The sequence below is a fragment of the Pleurodeles waltl genome, chromosome 4_2, assembly GCF_031143425.1.
Source record: "Pleurodeles waltl isolate 20211129_DDA chromosome 4_2, aPleWal1.hap1.20221129, whole genome shotgun sequence".
Classification (NCBI taxonomy): Eukaryota; Metazoa; Chordata; class Amphibia; order Caudata; family Salamandridae; genus Pleurodeles; species Pleurodeles waltl.
The window spans coordinates 893238146-893263217 of record NC_090443.1 but is presented as its reverse complement, the minus strand read 5'-3'; the positions used below and the strand labels follow the sequence as shown (position 1 = coordinate 893263217).

The following is a 25072-nucleotide window of genomic DNA, read 5'->3' as shown; positions in this document are numbered from 1 at the left end:
TTGTGTTGACCTCTAAGGGTAATTGATGGTTACCCTATACATGTCACCTTATAAATAAATTATCAAAAGAAATATAAGGCTGGACATGCCCACACCTTCTACAGTGCCCAGTGGCCTTCTGAATACGTCCGCCCCCCCACTGTACACATAGGACATTGATACATAAATATACACATACATATTTGAACAGAACCGCGATACAAGGTTTCCATCCATGCACTGAGATAACATCAAAATGAGCCAACATCCTCCATAAGATCGTTGTAAAATACAAGCTAGGAGAGAATAATCATTGTTTACTCAGGTCGGTCAGTTAAGCACCACTACAATAATAATAAAGAAGTTGACCTTTAAACAATAGTAATAAATTTGGAAATGTGAATTTTGGTCTAGTTCCTCTCAATAATATATTTTATTGGACCATATTCACTTTCAACAAGGTATACATATTTTTTTGTTTCTAGCCCTTATGGTGCCGTCTTGGACAACAATGCTCAAGAACACTTTCTGAGTAATTTCTCAAAGAATGACCTTAATTAACTTCCAGTCTGTCCTTTGATTGTCCTGTCTGCGATGAACATTGATCTGTAGCCAAGACCCTCGCTTCCATAAATGGTACAAATTAAAGCCCCTCTCATAAAGCACCCACAGTCCTCTGCCGGGCTGAAGAGGTATGTGTCCATAATAATAATAATATATGATTTTAAACCCATTTTGTTCAGGTGCCTTTGTCCGTTTCTCCAGATTCAGATTCCTTTTTTAGAACTGACAGAAACATGCTGCTTGTCTTCGAAGAAGGGGCAGTTGTGTATGAATTACACAAAAAAGATTAATATAACAGAAATTTCTATATGAAAATAAAAACTGACAAGGCATGATTTATTCTTTTTTTATTTAAGACTATACACAGTCATCCCTTTCCAGACATTCTGCATGACACCTACCATGCCCTACACGTATTGTACAAAAAATATATATATAAAAAGACAAAATCAACTATTCATAATATCTTTTTTGTAGTTGTATAGCAGACAATTTTTCACAGTTCAAACAAACTATTTCAAAGAGGGTAAGCTTCCGAGCTCCAGATAAATGTATTCACTAGGCATGATATCAAAACAGTGAAATACAGTGTATGATCTAGCGGCCACTTACACTGTCTACCATATGTTCTGTGGAAACACACAACTAATCAGGTCACATATCCACTCTTGAAACAACAGACACCATAATAAATGAAAAACAATTGTATACTAAGGACGGAAATAACTGTAGAAATTATGGCAGCAAATAAATGTATTTACTAAGTACACAGGCAGCAAGGTTTTCTCAATAAGTCCTTTGTATTTTCACATTTAGTTTTTTCGGTAATAGTGCCTAATTATATTAAAAGACAGACAAAATATCCGGAGATTGATTTTAAATTATAAATAAATAAAAACGTTTAAAGTTAAATTAAGGTAGATCTTACGGTGAATAAAAAAACAAAAGGGTTGTGTTCACAAATCTGTCTTAAATTAAACTGTTAACAGCATGACACCGTATTCCCAATTCCATCCTAATCCCGTGATCCATTTGCTGAATGTCACAGGATCCTGGACTATTGCTTGGATTCATTGTTGAATCTTAAGACAGCTTTGTGAATATACTCACAACTAGAGGCCCAGGATTGGGAAGTACTACTTTTTTTTTTCCAGTTACAATTCATCCTTAGGCGAGGATTCTGTTTTTTCTGTTTCTTCTAGTTCCTCCTCTTCCTCTTCTTCCACATCTTCATCCTCATCTGGTTCCTTTTCTTCATCGTCTTCTTCATCAGCCTCTACCTCCTCCTCCTCCTCCTCCTCCACAGCTACTTTGTCTTCAGCCGTAGACTTTTCATCCTTATCATCCTGTTTTTTCTTTTCCTCCTCTTCCTGTAATTCCTTCATCTTTTTTTCTGCCTCCTAATAATCATATTAGATATTGATGGTTAGGTGACATATCACACATACACAAAGGAAGTTGCATAGTCTGTAAAACTAAGACCTGCATTCTATCAGTTTCATTAATATACATTTGCTTGCATGAAATCAGTTCTGCTGTCACATCTGCATTTAAAGGTATGAGGTTAATAACTGACCACTAAGGTAAAGAAACAAAGCAAAAGTTCCCTACAGCCTGATTACCCTATATTAACTTCCTTTCACTGGAAATAGATTGCTTTCTTTAAAGTAATTAATACAATTTAACATGATTTATATCATGAAACTTATCTGCAAGTAATGTTTGCTTCATGTATCTAATTCATGGGTCCCACTCTGCAACTCTGGGCAATAGCTTGCTTAATCTCCACAACGGCCCCAACAGCGCTTGGATGCCTGGCTTCACCCTGGGGGTGCTCAGGAGTGGGCGCCTCACAGGGAAAAAGCGAGGAGGGGTTCCATAGCGGTATGAGTACAGCGCCTTGAGACCCTAACGGGTGAGTAGTGCGCTATACAAGTGCTAATTTACATTTTACATGTTTGTAGACCAGCTGACCACTGAGAGGCCCCTAAAACCTTTTAAAATGTTATATATTAAAATGAACTGTGACACAAATAACCACACCCTCCCAGATATGCTCCCCCGGTCATGCCACAAATACCACTACATCTTAACTTGTGAAGTTTCCTGCAATAAGAGGATAGATCTCTTTCCACAGACCCACGGAAGAGTAATCTCTAACCGGTATTTCCAAAAGACCAACTAACATGCCAGTAACGAGCAGTAAAATGTATTATCCGTAAATGTTTCCATCCCTATTTATTGTGGCTATCCTAAGAGTCTGAAAGGATTTTATTATTTTGTGTGTTGATGAGTCCAGCACAAAACCAGATAAAATAAGTAGAGCATTGGTTCAGGTGGAAGGGTGCCTAAATCAATGTAAGGAAGTATTAGCTTTAAGTCGACCCTTTTCCCATACTTATCAAATAATGTTGATGATGTTGATGATAATGATGGAGACATATAATTATAAAGTACACTTGTTACCCTACAAGTGAATCCTGGGGCTAGATAATTGGAACTAATCTGTATGTGTTGAAGCAGCCATGTCTTCAAATTCCTATGAAACACTCCGTTTTGTACAATTTAAAGCCTTTGTCATTGTTCTGGCTGGAAGTACTAGCTAAAGGCTATTACAACAGACCAGCAGTGATAAGATAAAGGCCTAGGAAGTAAGGGGGAGCACTTCGCACAATAATCTCACATGCAGAAAACAAGAGGCTGAAACCAGATTTTCTTGCTTATTCATACTAAGTTTAATATCTATGGTAATGCTGCTGGCACCAGGCCAACTCCCAGCACCATTGGCAACGAGTGAGGTGACTGTGTAACAGATAGAGAGCCAAAGCATAACAATTCTGTTTTCCACCTGTTCGGTTTTAATACGTTGGTACACATCCAATGCATCTTCCCTACTACTGACACTATGATTGGGGAGACACCTGCATAATTCATCAGAGAGAGCTCATATCTCCATATCAGTGTTAGCAGCAGTGAGCTATACAGGATAAATAAAGTGTGACTTAAGATACAGCCTTGGAGAATTCCACATGGCAAAACATATTGTTTGAAGATAAGGAGGATATCTTCACCGTTTGTGTTTGAATTAGAATGAGGTAAGCCAGTCTTGGGCTTTCCAAGTACTCCCAAAGTTTTAGTCTGAATGCAGAGTGGGGTGATAGACCATGTTAAAAGCAGCACTGAAATCTAATAATAGCAGTCGTGCACAATGACCTTTACCAAGGAGAGTTCATATATCATCTAGTACTGTTACTAGAGCTGTCTCTGTGCAGTGCACAGACCTAAAGCCGTCTCGGGATTTATCCAGTAAATTATTAGTTTCGGTATATCTTTTCAATTATTTACTGATTTTTTTCTCCAGTATTTTTACCCGGAAAGGGAGTCGAGACACTGGCCTAAAACTGAAAGTTGCTCAGAGTCCGCAGTTGATTTTTTCAAAATGGGAAGTATTGGGGCTTCTTTCCATGATTATGGGCAAACGGCAGAACTAGTTGACTGATTACACAAGTTAGCTGACAATTATGTTAGCAAGTCAGTCCCCTAGTGCAAGAGCCTGGAAAATGGTCCAGCAGCAACCAGTTTTAACTATCAGTATCAATGTTGGGACTGGGTAATACTGTAACATTTCAAAATCTGTTAACGTAGAGACCAGAGTCAACTGCTGGATGTAGCCTCCACTGTCAATAGTCTCTGTCAAGTTAAAGGTTTGACTGATTTTATCTATTTTTTGCTGGAAAAAGGTCAAAAGGTTTTCAAATAGATCCAAGCCTAAACGTTTTGTTTGTGTGAATGCAGGAAATCACATACTTTTTACAATAATAAAGACTTCTCTATCTAAATTATCTGCTGCTAGAATTTTCTCTGCATAGTGTTTTTTACTGCTTTATATACATTTTTATACACATAGTTCCCGTTTATAGTCAGAAAGATGATTTGAAATGTAATTTTGACAACATTTATTTTGTTCTAAAAAAGTTGAAAGAAATTGATGATGGGTGACCAGAGAAGGGTTCCAACTGGGGAGAAGCCCACAAAAAACCTTCAACTACCTTATGGCAACAGTTTCCATCATATTTTCTAATTACTCTAACTCCATTCAAAATTATGTTGCACACAGCACACAATCACAATTCATTGAGAATGAAACACAATGTTCTCTTAAAAAAAAAACCTTTAACCACAGATTACTATTATCACAAGAACACCAGCAGCAAGGCTCAGAGGAGAGGGAGAAACTTAGGCAAACTCTCTGAAAGTGTTGCAAAACTGATCATCAGTGGTGTATTTGCACTTTATGGGGCACTTAAGCAAAGTGCCAGATCTGTATATTTCAAAATACAGTACTTAGCATGTCATTCGTAAGCACTTCCATTTCTGTGTATACCCCTAGCCTCTACCAGCAACACTCATGGATTTGAGATGCCATCTGTGATGTCATTAGAGATGTGATTTAACATGTCATGAGTGATGTAAAATGTGAGGTCATCAGAAGTGCATCATGAGGGTGTATGTTATTGCTTTGGTCAAGTACGTATAACTGTTTTATTTCTGAGTTTTTCTGGCGTTTAAGCATCAATATTGATATTGCACGATCTACATATAGCTCCAATTTAAACTTTGTGTTTTTCAGTGAAATTCCAATTTTTTATAACGTGAGTTAAAATCTTAGAACCTTACCCACATGCAACTCCACTTTAACCTTTGTTTTTTCAGTCAATTTCTAAGGTGTTTTTTTACATAAAGTAAGACATTATTACCATAACTAAGCGTACTTACGCTGTGAGTGCCCAGCCAACCGCAGGCAGCTAACCCTACTGCCATGCATTGCCTTTGGCTTTGAGTGGCATGGGGTTGGCTGCAGGGCCTGATTGTGGCCTGGTCCTGCGTCCAACCCTCGCAAGGTGGTTAACCCCATGGACACCCATCCCAAATGTTTTTGTTTCTGTCCTGCAGTACTTAAAGAGAAATATATATATATTTTTTGCCAGTTGTCTGATATGATGGACAATAGAAAAACACAGCAGAAATAAAAATAATTGAAAATGACTCAGGATACACATGACCAGTTGTAATGTGCTCCTGAAAGAAATTCTACTTTGAAATGAAGAAACTTTAGGAAGTAGGACTCGCAGGCTGAGGATGAAGATATTTTTTGCTTAAAAACACAAACCCTAAGACGCAGAAATTACACACATTCTGGTCACTCTGAGTATGTCAAATGTACTATTATTTCATGAGTAACATAAACACATAATAAAGCTTTGAGGTCAGAAGCTTTCTGAGCCTTAGGTTTTTTTGAAGGAATTCCAAATTTGGCGATTGATATCAGAGACCCGCTGTAATCCAAAGACTAATTAACAACAAAAATGGTCTACTGTACAAGTCTAACAGACATTTATGCTAGCCTGTATTTCAAATAAATCACCAAACAATGACCAGAGGTGGAGTTGATGGTTAATATTAACAACATACTTACTGTTGTCACACCCCATGTTTCATTTGCAATTTCTTCAGCAAGTATTTCATCATTTGTAATGAGGAAATTGTCAAAGATGGTACCAGATTTCACCTGTTGAAATGTTTCAGACTTATTATATAGGCTTCCAGCAGTGACTTCATTATTAATTAAAGTTCACATTAAATTAAGAACAGTTGATTGCTGAGTTACACCTATAATTACATTTTTCAACATCGCTAAAGGAAATTTGTAGATTTCACTTTTTGAGTATATTGTTACTGTTCTTGTCTTAGGTATTCATTTTCCCCAATTTCCTTCATTCTGTAGCAGATTCTATCCATGTCTTCTCTACTTTGGTGCCCATCACAAGTCAATCCAAAATCCCTGTGGGGCCAGTATTGGGAGGGACCTGTGACATGCGAATTACATGACCCACAGGAACACTTCGCATCTGGAGTTTTTCACCATGACCACTCACCTCAAAGCAGGTTTTCAGTGAAAATGCAGCTGAAAATGGGGAAAAGCATCAAGAATGCTCTCATGTTATTTCAGCTAATGCATAATTGGAAGTAATCACCCCCACTCGGAATTATCATTGCCCATGGTATCAGTAGTTCCCAGAGAAGGGGAGAAATACCAGACAGATTACCATCCCACTAGTAAGCTTCTCCTCTGTGACTTTCTTCATTTTTCATCATTACCTCTTTTCCATCTCATATCTGTTTCACATCTAAACTTTAAATATTACTGTCATCTCTTTGCCTTTAATCATAAATGAGGATCAACTATTATTCACTTTCATCTTTTATAAAAGTTCACTATATTTACCAATGAAATTACTTGTCAAATTAATATTAATTTTGAAGTTCAAACCAGCTTTGAATTGATTGGAAATAGCTTTCTAAAAGCCTCCTTGCCAAAGTGTAAAATAAACAAATGTATGCAAACAAGTAACAAGTTGAACTTAGCTGCATGCAGTAATATTACTAATATGTAGTTTACAGCAACTACGGAATATGCTTCAAGTACAGCTTACCCTAAGGTTAATAAATGATTCTCACTCAACATTCTAAAACAAACTTGTGCTTACTGAACCCATGAAAATAGAAACACTCGGCATCTAATCGAGATTCCACTTCAGGTGCTACAACATCAAACTCATCAAATTATTTGGTTATTTACTGGTAAACATCATTACTCCAAATTCCTCCTTCCTTGTTCCAGTACTTACTTAAATGAGTAAATGAGTTCCATTTACACATCTAATCAGCTATCCCAAGCTGTCTTCTATTTCCACTAGAAATATAGGCAGCACCTACAAATCCCCCTCCCACTGCCTCTTTCCGATGTTATAAAAGTCCTCCTATCAAAGGATGATGAAGAAAATAGAGCACAGAGGGAAGGTCGTAAGTACTGGTGTGAGGAAGGAGGAATTGGAGTAATAAAGATTACTGCTAAGTAATCCAAGCATTACCTTCCAGTCACTTTCTAGTCCCATTCTTTACTTAAATGAGTAATAGTTAAGCGGTATCCTTCATCAGAATTTGATCAAATCTAAAAGAAAAATACATTACACTGGTACATGCACAAAGCGATTTGAAAAAGCAAGGAAAGTTACAAAAAGAAACAAACATTCAAACAGCCACAGATTTAACAAGAACCTGGGACCAGAAACAAATCCTTAGTTACTTTCAGCCTATTATGCATAATGAAAGCAGTTGAGGAAGCTGAGGTGGCAGCTCTGAAGAAATCCACATTGACTACTCCCACCCACTCCCACCCACTCATTCTGCCCATGAAGCTGCCACTTCTCCAAAGATATCAGAGGCAGTGGCCCTTTAGACCTGCTACCAGTGGTACCAGATACAATGCCAACTATTATGCAATCACAATAGTCAACACCAAAACTGCTCTTCAACAAGATATTGGTGCTGTCTCAGCGGGCTTGGGACTGCTGCTTGCCAAACATCAAAAACTAGCAGACAGAGTGCAAGAAACAGAACACGGCCTAGAAGATGTGTGGCCAGCTCAAGAGGCTCTTATGCTACATGTAGTGGCACTGACTGATTGAGTATGTATATTAGACTACTGCGCCGAAGATGCGGAAGGCCACAACAGATTAACTGATGCTTGTATAGTGGGACTGCCTGAGGGGACAGAAGGAAGCATGGTGGCATATCTCGAGAATTGGATCAAGACGAGGTGGCCCCGGATAAACTTACCCTTTTCTTCACAGTGGAACAAGCACATAGAGTCTCCGCCTGTCCCCCTGCCACAGACAGACAACCGTGAACAGTGGTGGCCAAATGACTACACTTTCATGACAGGGATATTTTATTGAACTGTGCCCGCAGAGATGGACCCTACCTGGTTGAGAATGGAAGAGTGAACATGTTCCCACATTACACGACCACTGTTGAGGAAAAAAAAGGCATTGTATGCCAAAGTGAAGAGAGCTCTGAGAGATGAAGACATCCAATATTCACTACTGTTTCCTGCCAAACTGAAACTTATGGTGGATAGCAATACATATTTTTGTGAAAATCCACGGAAAGTATGGGACTGCCTGGAGGCGCACAGGGCTGGGACTTCCTGGGTGGGAAAAAGACACAAGCCGAGCAAATGCCTACATAGTCCTAGCAGGAAACCCCGGAAGTTACGTAAAAGTGATCCGTGGGAACAGCCAACTATCACATACACTAACAATGACTGGGAGGCAACAATCAAAACGGCAGCAGCCTTACCTGGCAACACAGTTCTGAACAAAGATCAGGATCAGGCACAGGTGGGTCGGCGACAGACTCTGAGGCGGACAAATCTACCCCTGAAAACTATAAACTCACTGTGATAACGCCACAATCAGTGGACGAAATTATTTGACCACTTACGAACTTACAATGTATCCTACCCTGATTATTCATGACTTGCTGCATGTCTCATTGAAGTAAGAGATGATACTGCCCTCCCGAAATACAGGTGGCATCAGGTGAGAGGGAAACATGGAACTTGCAACTCTGTTCGACAAATTGTAGTGGTGGGTCTGGCTTATCCCAGATGTTCAGGGCACTCCCAAGGAAAACTACCATTGCAATAAATGGGCAGGAGTGTCTTTGGTGGCTATGTATTGCAGGAGGCCTCCCCCATCACTATGCTCTTTGTCGAAGCACAATGAAATAATGCATGAGATGGTTTCCTTTACTGAATTTGATTTGTTTGGACGGAAGGCCATTGCTGTTCAGCCCCGGGGTTGAGGAGTTCAACTGGGGGTTTCGGTTTATGTTTCAATGACTCTGGAACTAATCTAAAGGTACACTAAGGTGTTAGGACCTGATATGGGGCCAGGAACAACTAATTGGTGATTTAGACTTTCCCCTGACACATGGCTAACAAACCACTGAATGTACTATGCATGACCTGGAATGTCCGGGGTCTAGGGTCTGCAGCAAAGCATTATAAAGTATATCATTACCTGTACTGCAGATATAGCGACGTTGCAAGAAACACACACAAAGGTTGTGGTGATTGCCTGATTGCAGCGTAGATGGCGTAGACAACTCTATGCTACTTCTTATTTTGCTTATGCAAGGGGGACATTGATTTGGGTCAGGACAGGAGTCCATTTTGAACTCCTGCAAGACCTTATTGATAAGGAGGGAAGGTATGTAGTAATCACTGGTAGATGTCTGGGGAAGGAAGTCACCCTCACCCTGGGAAGCATTTATGCGCACAACCAAGATCAACTTGTTTTTTTACAGACTCTTTCAGCCCCGGTAAGCATGATGATAAGGGGGGATCGTTCGCTAGGTGGGATTTTAAATTGTGTAGACAATGTCCAGCTTGACTGCTCCACTCCACTATTGCAGGGAGCTCTGCCTTTAGACTGGCCTTGGGTTTCAGGGAATGGATACAACATTCTGCCTTCACTGACATATGGCATCTCCAATACAGCCTAGTATGGGGACTACTCGTATTACTCCCATGTACATGATTTACATACCTAGCTAGACTGTTGTGCTATGTGGGTTATGTCATTCAGTGCGGACTACAGAATATATGTGACCAACCCTCTAGGATCACAGCCCTCTTCTTCTGATACTTGTTCCACAGCAGTGCAGGCTAGTGATACCATTATGGTGGCTGGAGCCTGCTGCCCTTGAAGACAGCAGTTATAGGGAGTCCTTTGGCAATGCTATCACAGATTAGTAGAATGAGAGGCCTTTAAGGTCGTGGTGTGTGGGCAATGCTTGGGTCAAACTGTGGGAGTTTGCAGAGAGCTACAAGGTGAACTGCAAACACTTGAAACCTCTATACATCAATTAGAGAAGACACAGAGGTCTGACCCCCTCACTAGTCAGCAATTGCGAGAGGCACATACAAAACATAGTGAAGTGATGAACAGGTTGTGAAACCTTGATTATAAGGCTTATGTGGCTAAAACTCATGGGGAAGAGGGAAAATTCAGATGCTTATTAGCCTGGTTGATCGGTCCTCGTCTGCGGGACAATCCTATTACACACTTAACTACCACGACTGGAGAACATGTATACTCCTGGAGTTTAATTAATGGCATTTTTAGAACGTATTACGAGGCTCTTTACAGACGATAGGAGGCTCTACCTGACCATGCTCAAGATACATTCCTCTATAGAGTGAAGTTTCAGACTCTGCGTCAAGGAGAGCCTGGGGAACTGGGGGGTCTGGTCACTGCTCTGGAAATATGTCAGGTAATCAGGGAGATATCCAAGGGTAAACACTGGGGCCAGACGACCTTCCAGCTGATTTTTATATGACATACATAGATGCATTGACACCAAAGATGGAATGCCTATATGCTACCTCGTTAGAAAGGAGTTATTTACCGGAATCTGCTAGGAGTGCATTGGTCGTCCCATTGCCTAAGAAGAAATGTTCAGGGGCGCCCGCCTCGACATTCCGTCCATTATCTATTTTGAATATGGACTTCAAAATGCTTAGCAAGGTTTTGGCAAATAGATTTATTCCCTATATGCAAACACTCATACACGACGATCAGAACAGGTGTATCCCAAGAAGGAAAACTCCCTCAAACTGGGTAGACTCTTTCATGTTTTGCACCACCCGGACGTGCGTTCCCACACCGAGGCCACACTTATGTCAGTGGATTTCAAGAAGGCTTTTGATTCTATATGCAGGGACTTCCTGATTAAGGTTATGCAGCAAATGGGCTTAGGGGAGGGCTGCATAAGGTGGGTGATGCTGCGGTACATTGACCCAATTGCTAGGGTACGGACTGGGAAAAAGGCCTCCTCCACATATGATGTCCACAGAGGGACTAGGCAGGGTTGCCCATTATCACCTTCATTATTTGTGCTGGCCATAGAACCATTGGCAGCTTGGTTCAAGCAGAAGGTGCAGAGACTGGACTGCTAGTGGATGGACACCGTCATGTTATCTCATTGAATGCAGATGACCTCCTCCTGTATTTGGAAAACCATAGGAATGGGGTGAATGATGCCATTGAGAGACTAGAGAATTTGGGAGGGTGTCTGGCTTGCGGCTGAATCGAGTAAAGACCTGCTTATTTCCCTGTACTAAAGATACCCAGCGCCCACAACACATGCTGATGGGACTCCGATGGGATCCTTCCTCCTTCAGATATTTAGGCATCCAGATTTACCACAATATTGAAAATGTATAAGAAGGAAACTTGGGAAGGGCGTATCGCTCCTTTGAGTTTAATGTTTTTTCCTGGAGATCACAAAATGTATTCCTGATGGCACGAATAGCAATAACTAAAATGGTGGTGTTACCCTGCCTTCTTTACTTTTTTTGCAAACATACCGATTAACTTCCCAGTGTTGTGGATGCATTGCTCAGGGAACTCATATGGGACGGGGCAGACATAGAGTGTCGCTTGCAATTTTGAGACACCCACCTGAAGAAGGAGGACTGGGAGTCCCAACCTCTAGTTATATTATTTGGCAGCGCAGTTACAGTGGATTGCTAGATGGATTGGGGATGTCCACTGGGGGGTATTGGGCCAGATAAGGTTGCCGCCTTACCAGAGCTTATTACTGCCACAGTTACTGAGACCAGACGTACCAATTTCACATCCAACCATATTACTGAAAGTGGCCTTAACTACTTGGAAGAGATGCCAAGTGAGGACCCGAAGGCCAGTAGTGTATGTCCCCAGGATCCATATCGTGGGCCCCCCACATGGCGACTCGGTTACTTATTTCACAGCAGTCAGGCTTTTGAGTTGCTTGATTAGTGACAGTCGGTGACTGCTTTCAAGAAGGCGGCTACGAGGTTGTGGTGCGATCCTTCGCAGACCTATGGAACTGTGGTCAGAGGGACCCCCCACACACACTATACTTCAGCTACTTCTCTCATTGGGCTCGGCTAGAAGGTTGATTACCTGGTTCAACAAAGCACTGAATGAGATGGGGCGTACACCCTTAACAGCGTGAAGGGCTAAATGGGAAGGGGTCTTGGGGAAAGAGATTTCAGATAGAGATAGGAGCAGGATGATTGCATACCCCAAGACGGTCTCACGTAACACTGGGCTTCAATACATTCAATTCAACTTCCTACATATGACCTATCTGGCGCCGCATAGACTGTGGGTAATATATGGAGGGGATGCCCAATGATGTCCAAGATGCAGAATTTTAGATGAAGACTTCTGTCACATGACATGCAGATGTTCCCCTTACAGGTTTTTTGGAGGGTGGTCGTTTACAGAATACACCTCACTCTCGAGTGCTCGCTCCCACACACCATTGACGTCTGTTTAGTGGGTAACTTCCCTAGACCCAGCAAGTGCAACGTTGGGTACAATTCATAGATGTTGCATTGGCCCTGGCAAGGAGACGCATTACAGTGGCTTGGAAATTGTTTCGAAGTGGGTGAGGGCAGACAAACAAGTACTTAAGAAAGAAGACAGCAGGGGGATCAGGAGGCGCCCTATAGCACACATGGACAGAGATACTGGAATCATGGCTGCAACCAGATGTAGGCACAAGATCTGACAATGGGGAGGGCACCAACTGACTATACATGCGACTGAATGTAGATCATATGAAAAGATCTGGTGTGGGAGCCATGGAAGGAGGGCTTGGAAGTAGTTGGAGTTGATCATGGTAGTCCATACAGCACTAGTGATGGCAGGTCCCGCCCTCGGGATCTCGGGCCACCTGACCTATACCTTATTCCGAGATTGAGGGTTCCGGTTATCACGTATTAGCCTATGTAATATTACTGACATACCACAAAATACAGCATATCATCTATTACTGGAGTCATCTTAGTTAGAATTAACAGTTTTCTCTTTTTTTTCTTCTCTGTTTACGGTTTCCTATTGTTTATCTTGGGCTTGGCTACTGTAATGGAACTCTTTGTCCCCTCCAAATGAGCAGAACACTCTTCTACTTTGCTGCATTGACACTTACTCCCAACTCGGATGGCTGTGTATTCTAATGAGGGTATACAATGTATCTATATCTACACTAAAGATTAACATAACTGGAAGTATGAATATGCCTTCGATTGGGGATTGCAGAAATCAAAGAGGGGTAAACAGAAAAATAAAAGAGGATGCATGTATAGTAATAATAGAAACTAGAGTTATATAAAAGTTATCACAGGATGCAGTTGAAATAAGGAAAAAAACTACCAGATACCACGGAATGTTATATAACAATAACGTGCTATTTCAATGATCTGCTTCTATTAGTTCATTTGATAATGTATTGTGCAAAACTTGGCTATAGATATTCTGTTAAATGTTGAAAAATGCCAATAAAGATGTCTGAAAAAAAAAGTTAAGAGTGAAAGTCTTATACCAAAATCATTAGGCCTCATATGACATTTTAGAAGGAAAGTCAGTATTTTAAAAGATGTTCCTTTCCTTTCTTCAAACGTTTTTTTCATTCTTTTGAGCCCCATCTTCTCTAAACATACTGGAAAATAAGTCACAAGCTAACCGCCTCCTTTTTTTTAAGTTCTCTATACAGCTGCTTTGCAACCTGACAGAGGGAGGAGAGAGAGGTCACCAACAAGGAAGAAGACAGGCTCCTTAAGATAAGTCACATAAAAATCTGTGTTTAAGCAGACCCAATCACAAGAATGGATCCGCACACAAACAGGCACCGCAATACAGGACATCGCCAGCATGAACCCACTTCAGGTGCCTTCCGCCTTCTTATCAACTGGGTCAGCCACCACAACATCTTCTAATAGTAAAGAAGGTTTCCAACCTGATTTGCTCTTAAGAAGGTCAATAAAGAGGGACTGTGAAAGCTCAGTGTCACCCATTGCTTGAGAATACAGTCAGGCCATAAACCTAGGCACTAATACTCTCTCAGGATCCTTACATTATCATTTTAGTAAGCCCTGAGAATCAGGAATAACTTGAACCTTAGGGAAGGAAGTTATTTGAAATTGGCAAAAATACACCCTACTATCCCTGGACTGTTCATCCTCCAGAGGGAGCTGTAGATTTGATGACATATATGAGATTAGTGGCTTAAGATCATATATTCAAAATATACTTCCCCCTTGGAGCACAAGGGCCACCTGGAAGAATAGGTTCTTCCTCCTCATAATCAGGAGATGCCCAGGAGGAACACGAGGGTGGCCCAGAGACTAACAAATATGAGCTTTTGAAGATACCAGAGACTGAGAAGAAGGAGAGCTCCTGCTCTGTTGCCGATTATAGGCCTTGGATAGAGATTAGATCAACTCCTTGAGATGCCTCTCAGAAACTTAAGACAATATGTGGTCTCCTTGCCTTCTTACTTCATGAAGCTTTCTCTCATTCAAAGAAGAAGGAGACCCAGATATGGTCCCAGTCTTAGAAGTTCAGTAACCTACTGGCCCTTGGTATAGGGAGCACTCCAGAACTGGCAGTTGTGCCACTGCAAAAAACATGCGTGCTCTCTCCACCAGAAGGAACTGCTGTGCATCATAAATATTTGTGAGTAGCCGTTGGGGCACAGGGATAACAGTGTTGAATTATTTTCGCCACTCTTTCATTGTGTCTATGTTCGGCGCGTAACAATTTACGCACTTGCCACAGCATCAATAATATATTCCAGTGTGCATTTAGTAACTAAAATAGCCTATAGGATTTCTTTGAATTTCTCCATGCAGCGGTCCAGCGCCGTCCCCGTAGGCTTTAACACATACTCTGTCTCCATCAGACCTTGTCTCAGCAAGTTTCTTTGTCGACTGACCTTTCCCACCTTTGGTTGTCACCATTATGGTAGGAGACCACATGGTAGCGGGACACTCACACCTCAGAGACAACTCTGTAAGACACTTTATTTTACATAGTGAGATGGGAGCCAAGGTTCCCGTCTTCCAGTGCAAACAGAACTGATGCCCCAAACAACCCCCAAGGGGGGAAGATGCTCTGTGTCCAATTTCCTTGTTTGTTACCCTGAGCTCAGTCAGGGTGTCCAAAGGTAACCTTCCACAGCCTTTGCAGCTCAGTCCTCAGGAATAGGACCAGCTGGAAATTCCCATTGTGTTTGTTCACCTCCTAGCAGCTATGTTTTCTCTCTACTGTCTGAGAAGGTCAACCCAGAACACCGGGATATGTGTGAGTAATGCTGGATGCCACAGTCTTGTATATCCAACACCCTTCCAATCAGTGAATACTGTGATTTAGGCCCTTTGAAAATGCTCCTTTGTGGCCTCCTGGGCCCAGTGCAATCTCCCTCATTGCACATGATGACATCCTCATCGGGGGGGGGGGAGGCAGAGGTTGGGGTGGCTTCACCAACACACTTCTGGCCCAGTAATGCCAATATCTTCCCTCTGGAGATCTGTCTGGACTTTTGTTTTTGTATTTGTTTATTATTTCAGAGATGGGGGGACCATTCCAAATGTATGCACCTACTTTCTTCTTCATCGTCCACTGTCCTCACAAGCATACAGCAGTTAGGATACATGTCCGCCCACTCCCTCACTCCCTTCCCTAGTCTACTACTCACAAGGCCTACCACAGGCCCTAGCCAAGCCCCACAGGCTCTGCTCACCCTGAGCTACAGGCTATCTACACTCATAGCAAGCATGTTCTTCGCTTGCGCCAATCCTCCCAAGTCCTCACTGTCTGGAAGCAGGTGGGGCATTTGGCTGCCCGCGTTTCCCATCTTTTTCTTTGTGCAGCTTCCCTGCGGCACGCCATAGGTTCAACCAAGTCCCACAGGTTCTGATCACCATGTGCTGCAGGTTCAGCAGTCATGTGTATCCTCTCTCGGCTCTGGTCAGCCTGTTTTGGAGGTCTTTCCATCTGCCACCACCTTGCTTCAGCTCGGCCCTCCCTTTACTTGTTTTCAAGGTGATCTGATCCCTAGTCAAGCCCCAACCCATTCTGTTCACTAAGTATTTTTCAACTCAGTTAATTGGTCTGCAGATCAGCCCAGAGCAGGCAACATTCCTGTTGACTGCAGGGTGGCACACAGGAGTAGCACCGGAGTATATCTCTTTCCATATTGTGCTTGGCCACACCCCTGCCAGCACTGTATGTTTGGCAGCACTTTTGGACCTCTTGGTGACTTTCTATACAATTAGCTCTGAATTTTACATCTTTATAAAATATTTGGTGGCTTCTTTTCTGGTTTGCCTCCTCATTCTGAGTGACTGATTTGATTGATTTATTGGCTATTGCATCTGCTTTTAATCAAATGGTTAGAATGCAGGTAATTTAAAAATACATCTTTGTATTGAAATTAACATTGGCCTGAATTATTTAATTAAAATCTACATTCGGTTAAATTTCTTTCAGTACAAGCAGAGACTATTGTTTGCTATCCCTTTTACACCTTCTTTCATAAACTTCTGTATACTTTCAGCCCCTTCCATTTTTCCTTGCCTATTTCCTTCATCAGTCTCTGTTTTCTCTTTTTGTTTTATTAGAGTCCCCCCTCACCTTATACTGATGCTTGCTTATTCGCTTTAACTCCCTCACCAATCATTTGTCTAGCCTAATTTGCCATGTTTTACTTTATTTTCTAATCCCCCTTCTGTTTACCTATCTTGCTCATCAAACCACTTGTCTTGATCTATTCAAATGATTTGAATTAGTGACAAGGTGTCATGACTTCTTCCTGTTCTGTCACTTTCAGAGGCTCAGAATGGAGGGGCAGAGAATTCTGCTGTCGGGTTTCAAAGCACTCATTCATATACAGGCTTGTAGTGTCAGTATCTGATGTTCAGAACAATGTTTCCCTGTCCTTAAAAATTTGACAGCGAAAAGGGTGTTGCTGGGAGTAGACCAGAGAAAGTGGTATTGGTGTATAATCTAACATTTCTACCAAACCCATTCACTTCAAATGACACTTGACACTTGAATAAATAGAATTGATGTACATAGGAGCATTCTGGCTTTCCATACTCCCACTTGCCTACGTCCTTCTGTTGCACAAATATTGAATGAAAGAGGAAGCATACTTTTAGGCTAGTATGGGTGCGAGATGAATAGGTTATTTACCTTTGGTAACAATCCTTCTGGTGAAAACTTTATACAACTACAGATTCTTCACTGTAAGAATATTCCCCAGGCGTCAGACTGGATCTGTAAGTTTTTAAATAGCAGTGATTCTGCATGCTACTAGGTGGCATTGTGCGGCTCCCTACTGGGTTAGTTCCACCCTGGAACTGAGGGAGCAAAGCAGCATATAAGCGCCATCCCTGGGAACCAACATCAGTTTCTTGCTTGACTCTTTCCATGCCCTTGGACACAAAGCATAAAACAATTGGAGGTACCAGTGTGCAGATCTCTAATTTGGGACATTGTAAGATGGCAAAAAGGGACTAGATTACAGAACGCGGAGGTGGGAGGTCAATGAGGAATCTGAGGTTAGACAGAGTAGTCACCAGAAACATTGTTACTTGTTATTCTGATGGATACTTCTAACTGCAAATGCCTCACCTTTAGAATAGAGAGAAACCAGAACCTTCCAAGGTGGAGGAGGGCCTGTCGGGTGGGTTCAGACTGAAAACTCTTGCAGGACTAAATTGGGCGAAATGTTCTTCCCCTTGAACATAACTGTCAAGGAAATATTGCTTCAGTAACATGTGCACTGATACCCACATCACAGCCTGACAGTTGTGAGTAACAGGCAGTCCATGTATCAGTGCAGTGGTGGCAGTGTTGGCCCTAGTAAAATGGGCCATATAAGCCTAGGCTGGAGGCTGCTTTTTGGTCAATGCATAGAAGGTCTTTATGCAAAGGGCTTAACAGAGTCCTTTACTGCACCATATTAATAGAGGTACGAGAGATGTATGAGTTTATTTTGCAAAAATAATTATTAAAAAACCTTTCTCAATACCTAGAAGAATGCAAAGTGGCTAAACCATGCTCAACTGCTGTTAGTGATTTTTTTAAAAGAGATTTTATTAGTTTTGACATACATAGTACATATGACAACAATGTAGTAAATAATAATTGCCATTTTGTAGTTGCCATCAGCAATATTATAGCATTAGACACGCAGGAACGAGATGTTATTGGTGATATATGGTGGCCATTTTATGTAGCCAAGAAACTGCTGGAATTCAGGAGGCAAACTGACTCCAGAGGTCTTATAAAGTACTAGTCCCTGGCCCTGAGAACTCAAAGATGTCCTGGTTTGCAAAAAGAAGTTGCAAACTGGTGGCTACGGAACGTTTATTTACACAACTGAACTCTGAGGTTCACATACCGTCATCAAAGATTCGGGCAATGACTGCATGTTTCTAAACAAAGATGGCAGAAACAAAACAGTAAAATGAATCTCTTTCAAACTTTTTTTTTTTACCAATGTTAGCCCTCTAATAGACAGAATCAGTAGCAGAGAAAAGAAAAAAAGAGATGTAAAACTCCAAGTCGAATACTTTGCTTCATAAACTTAATTAGATCCTTAACATCTTGGGAGAACCACAAAGAGGAAAGCACAACACTATGTGACAGAAACTCAAACAGTTGTAAAAAAAATACAGATAGAAGAACAGTTTCACACTTGATTGTTTGGCAAAAAAAGAAAAAGAAAATGCCACAGCTTCTGACAGAGAAGACAAAATTATTAACGTTTATGATTTGTCTTGAATACCAAAGTAGTTGCTATGTTGACCTGGCCTTCAAAACCTATATCTCCTTCTTCACCGTTGCTTCAGTCACAAGCAATGGGGATGCTAAATACCATTTTCAGAACTAAGATGGCACCAGAATTTTGACACACAACGGATCCAGTGCTCCAACCATTGATGAAATATCCAAGACCAAAGGCTTGGGGATCTGCTAGCCATAGCAGCTGTCACACTGAGCCAAAAAGAATGTGAAATTATTGATTTATGAAGTGCATAAAAACCAGAAAGGCATCAGAGCGCTAAAATATAACAAGACAGCAGGAGGGGTTAACCATGAGTGAACCCTACCAGACTACACCAGAGGACCTCTCCAGGTCGAGGTTACAGGGTTGAAAATAACCAAGTTTTTGCCTGTCTACGAAAGCCAAGTAAGAGTCCACAGCCCTAATTGACTCTGAAAGACTGTTCCACACCCTAGCAGCTGCCACTAAAAAAGCCCTTCTCCCCATCTAGCTTTCCAGACCCTGGGGAGCATCACCTTTCTCTGTCCTGTGGATCTCAACAATCTACTGGGAGTATACCATTTGAAAGTGGCCCTAAGGTAACATGGGCCCCGCTTTTGGAGTGTCTTGTGAACCAAGCATAGGGCTTTAAGGTCACCCGCTTTCTGACTGGTAGCCAGGGGAGAGCCCTCAAACCATCCAGTGGAGGTGGCAGACATCACCGCAAGCAGTATGAATGGGCCTCACAGTGTGTGTGTGTGTGTTCAAATTCACTGACACACCCCTTCTCTCAATAACTAAGTATTTTTTTAAAGATTTTTTACATGTTTGAAATTTTAAGAATTTTTTTTTCAATATCAGTGGACGACTGAAATTTACAAAGTGGCTTCTTCTACACATACCTGCCAAAGGTCGAGCCCAATAACGCCAATGTTTTCATATTTATAGATTTTGTCATCTGGGACATATTCAGGATTGTCAATCTCAGGTTGAACCCATTCACCTTTGAAGTTCGGATTATCAATTTTTCTAGGTTTCCATATTCCCTAAATAAATAAAAATACATATTTAATAAAATAGAGCATCATCTCATAATGGTGTACAAACATTTATCAGCATCGGATCAATGTTATTGTGCTACAGCTAGAGCGAAATATATGTATATATATATATATATATATATATATGTGGAAAATGTCACTTACCCAGTGTACATCTGTTCGTGGCATGAGACGCTGCAGATTCACATGCTGTGCATATCCTGCCATCTAGTGTTGGGCTCGGAGTGTTACAAGTTGTTTTTCTTCGAAGAAGTCTTTTCGAGTCACGAGACCGAGGGACTCCTCCCTTTCGGCTCCATTGCGCATGGGCATCGACTCCATCTTAGATTGTTTTCCTCGCAGAGGGTGAGGTAGGAGTTGTGTATATATTAAAAGTGCCCATGCAATGGAGTGAGTATGTATGTACATAATGTGTATAAAGAATAGTATATATTTACAAATGTACAAGTTTCATCCACTTATAACGGCTACAGGCTCCCGGGGAGGCGGGAGGGCGCATGTGAATCTGCAGCGTCTCATGCCACGAACAGATGTACACTGGGTAAGTGACATTTTCCGTTCGATGGCATGTGTAGCTGCAGATACACATGCTGTGCATAGACTAGTAAGCAGTTATCTCCCCAAAAGCGGAGGCTTAGCCTGTAGGAGTTGAAGTTGTCTGAAATAATGTGCGGAATACAGCCTGTCCTACTGTGGCTTGTTGTGTTGTTAGCACATCTACACAGTAATGTTTTGTGAATGTATGAGGCGTAGACCATGTGGCTGCCTTACAGATTTCTGTCATAGGTATATTTCCTAGAAAGGCCATTGTGGCGCCTTTTTTCCTAGTGGAGTGCGCTTTTAGCGTAATAGGCTGATCTCTTTTTGCTTTAATATAGCAGGTCTGAATACATTTCACTATCCATCTGGCAATGCCTTGTTTGGATATTGGATTTCCTGCATGAAGTTTTTGGAAGGCTACAAACAATTGTTTTGTCTTGCAAAATTGTTTTGTTCTATCAATGTAATACATTAGTGCTCTTTTGATGTCTAATGTATGTAAGGCTCTTTCGGCTACTGAGTCTGGTTGTGGAAAAAAGACTGGGAGTTCCACTGTTTGGTTTAGGTGGAACGGTGATATAACTTTTGGTAAGAACTTTGGATTTCTACAGAGCACCACTTTATGTTTATGTATTTGTATAAAGGGTTCTTGTATAGTGAATGCTTGTATTTCGCTTACCCTTCTAAGAGATGTGATAGCTACTAGGAAGGCTACTTTCCAGGTTAAGTATTGCATGTCACAAGAGTGCATGGGTTCAAATGGTGGACCCATGAGTCTTGTTAATACAATATTGAGGTTCCACGAGGGAACTGTTGGTGTTCTTGGGGGTATGATTCTTTTTAAACCCTCCATAAATGCTTTGATGACTGGGATTCTAAAGAGTGATGTTGAATGTGTAATCTGCAGGTAGGCAGATATTGCTGTGAGATGTATTTTGATAGAAGAAAATGCTATTTTTGATTTTTGTAAGTGTAATAAATAGCCTACAATGTTTTTTGCAGAAGCATGTAGTGGTTGAATTTGATTATTATGGCAGTAATAAACAAATCTTTTCCATTTGTTTGCGTAACAATGTCTTGTAGTGGGTTTTCTAGCTTGTTTAATGACCTCCATACATTCTTGTGTAAGGTCTAAATGTCCAAATTCTAAGACTTCAGGAGCCAGATTGCTGGATTGAGCGATGCTGGATTCGGGTGTCTGATCTGTTGTTTGTGTTGAGTTAACAGATCTGGTATGTTTGGTAGTTTGATATGAGGTACTACCGACAGGTCCAGTAGTGTTGTATACCATGGCTGACGGGCTCAGGTTGGTGCTATTAATATTAGTTTGAGTTTGTTGTGACTCAGTTTGTTTATTAGATAAAGAAGGAGTGGGAGGGGGGAAAAGCGTAAGCAAATATCCCTGACCAACTCATCCATAACGCATTGCCCTTGGACTGAGGGTGTGGATACCTGGACGCAAAGTTTTGGCATTTTGCGTTTTCTTTTGTTGCGAATAGTTCTATTTGTGGTGTTCCCCCAGCTTTGAAAGTAAGTTTGTAGTATCTGGGGATGAATTTCCCATTCGTGTGTTTGTTGGTGATCTCGACTGAGATTGTCGGCTAACTGGTTTTGAATCCCTGGGATGTACTGTGCTATTAGGCGAATGTGATTGTGAATCGCCCAATGCCAAATCCTTTGTGCTAAGAGACACAGTTGTGATGAGTGTGTCCCTCCCTGCTTGTTTAGGTAATACATTGTTGTCATGTTGTCTGTTTTGACAAGAATCTGTTTGTGGGCTATTAGCGGTTGAAATGCTTTCAATGCTAGAAACACTGCTAACAGCTCTAAATGATTTATATGCAGTTGCCTTTGTTGAACGTCCCACTGTCCCTGTATGCTGTGCTGGTTGAGGTGTGCTCCCCACCCCATCCTAGAAGCATCTGTTGTGATCACGTATTGAGGCACTGGGTCTTGGAATGGCCGCCCTTGGTTTAAATTGATAGGATTCCACCATTGAAGGGAGGAGTGTGTTTGGCGGTCTACCAACACTAGATCTTGAAGTTGACCCTATGCTTGTGTCCATTGTGTTGCTAGGCATTGCTGTAAGGGACGCATGTGTAGTCTTGCGTTTGGGACAATGGCTATGCATGAAGACATCATGCCTAGGAGTTTCATTACAAACCTCACTTGATAGTGTTGGTTTGAGTGCATGTTTAGTATTACATTTTGGAAGGCTTGTACCCTTTGTGGACTTGGAGTGGCAATCCCTTTTTGTGTGTTGATTGTTGCTCCTAAATATTGTTGTATTTGACACGGATGTAGATGTGATTTTTGGTAGTTTATAGAGAACCCTAGTTTGTGAAGGGTTTCTATGACGTAGTTTGTGTGTAGAAGACACTGTTGCTGAGTGCTGGTTTTTATTAACCAATCGTCTAAGTAAGGGAATACATGCATGTGCTGTCTCCTGATGTGAGCAGCTACTATTGCAAGACATTTTGTGAATACCCTTGGGGCTGTTGTTATGCCGAACGGTAACACTTTGAATTGGTAATGCATGCCTTGGATTACGAACCTCAAGTATTTCCTGTGGGAAGGATGTATGGGTATGTGGAAATAAGCATATTTGAGATCTAATGTTGACATGTAGTCCTGTTGTTTGAGCAAGGGAATCTCATCTTGAAGTGTCACCATGTGAAAGTGATCTGATCTGATGTAAAGATTTAGGGGGTTATTACAACTTTGGAGGAGGTGTTAATCTGTCCCAAATGTGACGGAAATACCACCAGCCGTATTACGAGTTCCATAGGATATAATGGACTTGTAATATGGCTGGTGGTATATCTGTCACTTTACCGTCACTTTTGGGACGGATTAACACCTCCTCCAAAGTTGTAATAACCCCCTTAGTGTTCTGGGGTCTAATATGGGTCTCAGTGTTTTGTCCTTTTTTGGAATTAGGAAATACAGGGAGTAAACACCTGTTCCTTTTTGATGGTTGGGTACTAGTTCTATTGCTTCTTTTTGTAACAATGCTTGGACTTCTAGTTGCAACAGATCTAAGTGTTGTTTGGAAATGTTGTTGTGTGCTCTGGGAGGCAAATCTGGTGGTAAATGGAGGAATTCTATGCAATAGCCATGTTGGATAATGGCTAGGACCCACGCGTCCGTAGTTATGTGTTCCCAGTTGTGGTAATAATGTGTGAGTCTCCCCCCCACTGGTGTTGTGTGGTGGGGGTTTTTGACGTTGAAGTCACTGTTTGGTTTGTGGGGTTTTTGGGCTCTGGAATTTCCCTCTTGTTTTAGGGAACTGTCCACCCCTATATTGTCCTCGAAAACCTCCTCTCTGATATTGGCCCTGATATGTGGGTCTGACTTGTGAGGTGGAGGGCTCTGTGGTTTGGGCCCAAAACCCCCCTCTAAAGTGTGGCTTCCTAAAAGTGCCTCTGCTCTGTGGGGTGTAGAGCGCGCCCATGGCCTTGGCCGTGTCCGTGTCTTTCTTCAGTTTCTCTATGCTATATCCACCTCCGGCCCAAACAATTGTTGTTCGTTAAAAGGCATATTCAGCACAGCCTGCTGGATTTCTGGCTTAAATCCGGAGGTCCGTAGCCACGAGTGTCTTCGAATGGTTACCGCCGTGTTTACTGTCCTGGCCGCCGTATCTGCTGAGTCCATAGCCGACCTTATTTGGTTGTTGGAGATAGTTTGGCCCTCCTCGACAACCTGTTGGGCACGTTTCTGGAACTCCTTGGGAAGGTGTTGAATGAAATGTTGCATTTCATCCCAATGTGCCCTGTCGTATCTTGCCAGTAGAGCTTGAGAACTGGCAATTCGCCATTGATTGGCTGCCTGTGCGGCCACCCTCTTGCCTGCTGCATCGAATTTCCGACTTTCTTTGTCGGGCGGTGGTGCGTCTCCAGAAGTTTGTCCCTTTTCCGGGCTGCTCCTACTACCAACGAATCAGGAGTTAACTGTTGTGTGATTTACACAGGGTACGTAGGGGGAGGTTTATATTTCTTCTCCACCCTGTGTGTGATGGCTCTGCTTTTGACTGGGTCCTGAAACACTTGTTTGGCATGTTTTAACATGCCTGGTAACATTGGCAAACTTTGGTATTGGCTGTGCGTAGATGACAGGGTGTTGAACAAGAAGTCATCTTCTATGGGCTCTGCATGTAATGCTACATTATGAAAAGTAGCTGCCCTGGAAACCACCTGCATGTAAGCAGTACTGTCCTCAGGTGGTGATGGCCTTGCCGGGTAGCAATCCGGACTATTATCTGAGACCGGTGCATCATACAAATCCCATGCATCCGGGTCATCTTGGCTCATCCCTGTGTGCGTTGGTGACTACATCATCGGGGGTGTTGCTACTGGGGACAGATGTGGCGAGTGCGGTGGCGATGGCGAAAACTGTGGTGGTGTTTTTTCTTT

General features: G+C 41.9%; 1 protein-coding gene across 1 annotated transcript in view; it reads right to left on the bottom strand.

Moving 5' to 3' along the window:
• Nucleotides 1-387: 387 nt before the first annotated feature.
• LOC138293454 (calreticulin-like) overlaps nt 388-25072 on the bottom strand; it is a 114454-nt gene continuing 89769 nt past the window's right edge. The window contains exons 7-9 of the mRNA XM_069232683.1: nt 19962-20105; nt 6020-6112; nt 388-1943 (exon numbers count right to left, since the gene is read on the bottom strand). Of these exons, the coding sequence (XP_069088784.1) occupies nt 1698-1943; nt 6020-6112; nt 19962-20105 (483 nt within the window). The 3' untranslated portion in view covers nt 388-1697. The remainder of the gene's footprint in view (nt 1944-6019; nt 6113-19961; nt 20106-25072) is intronic.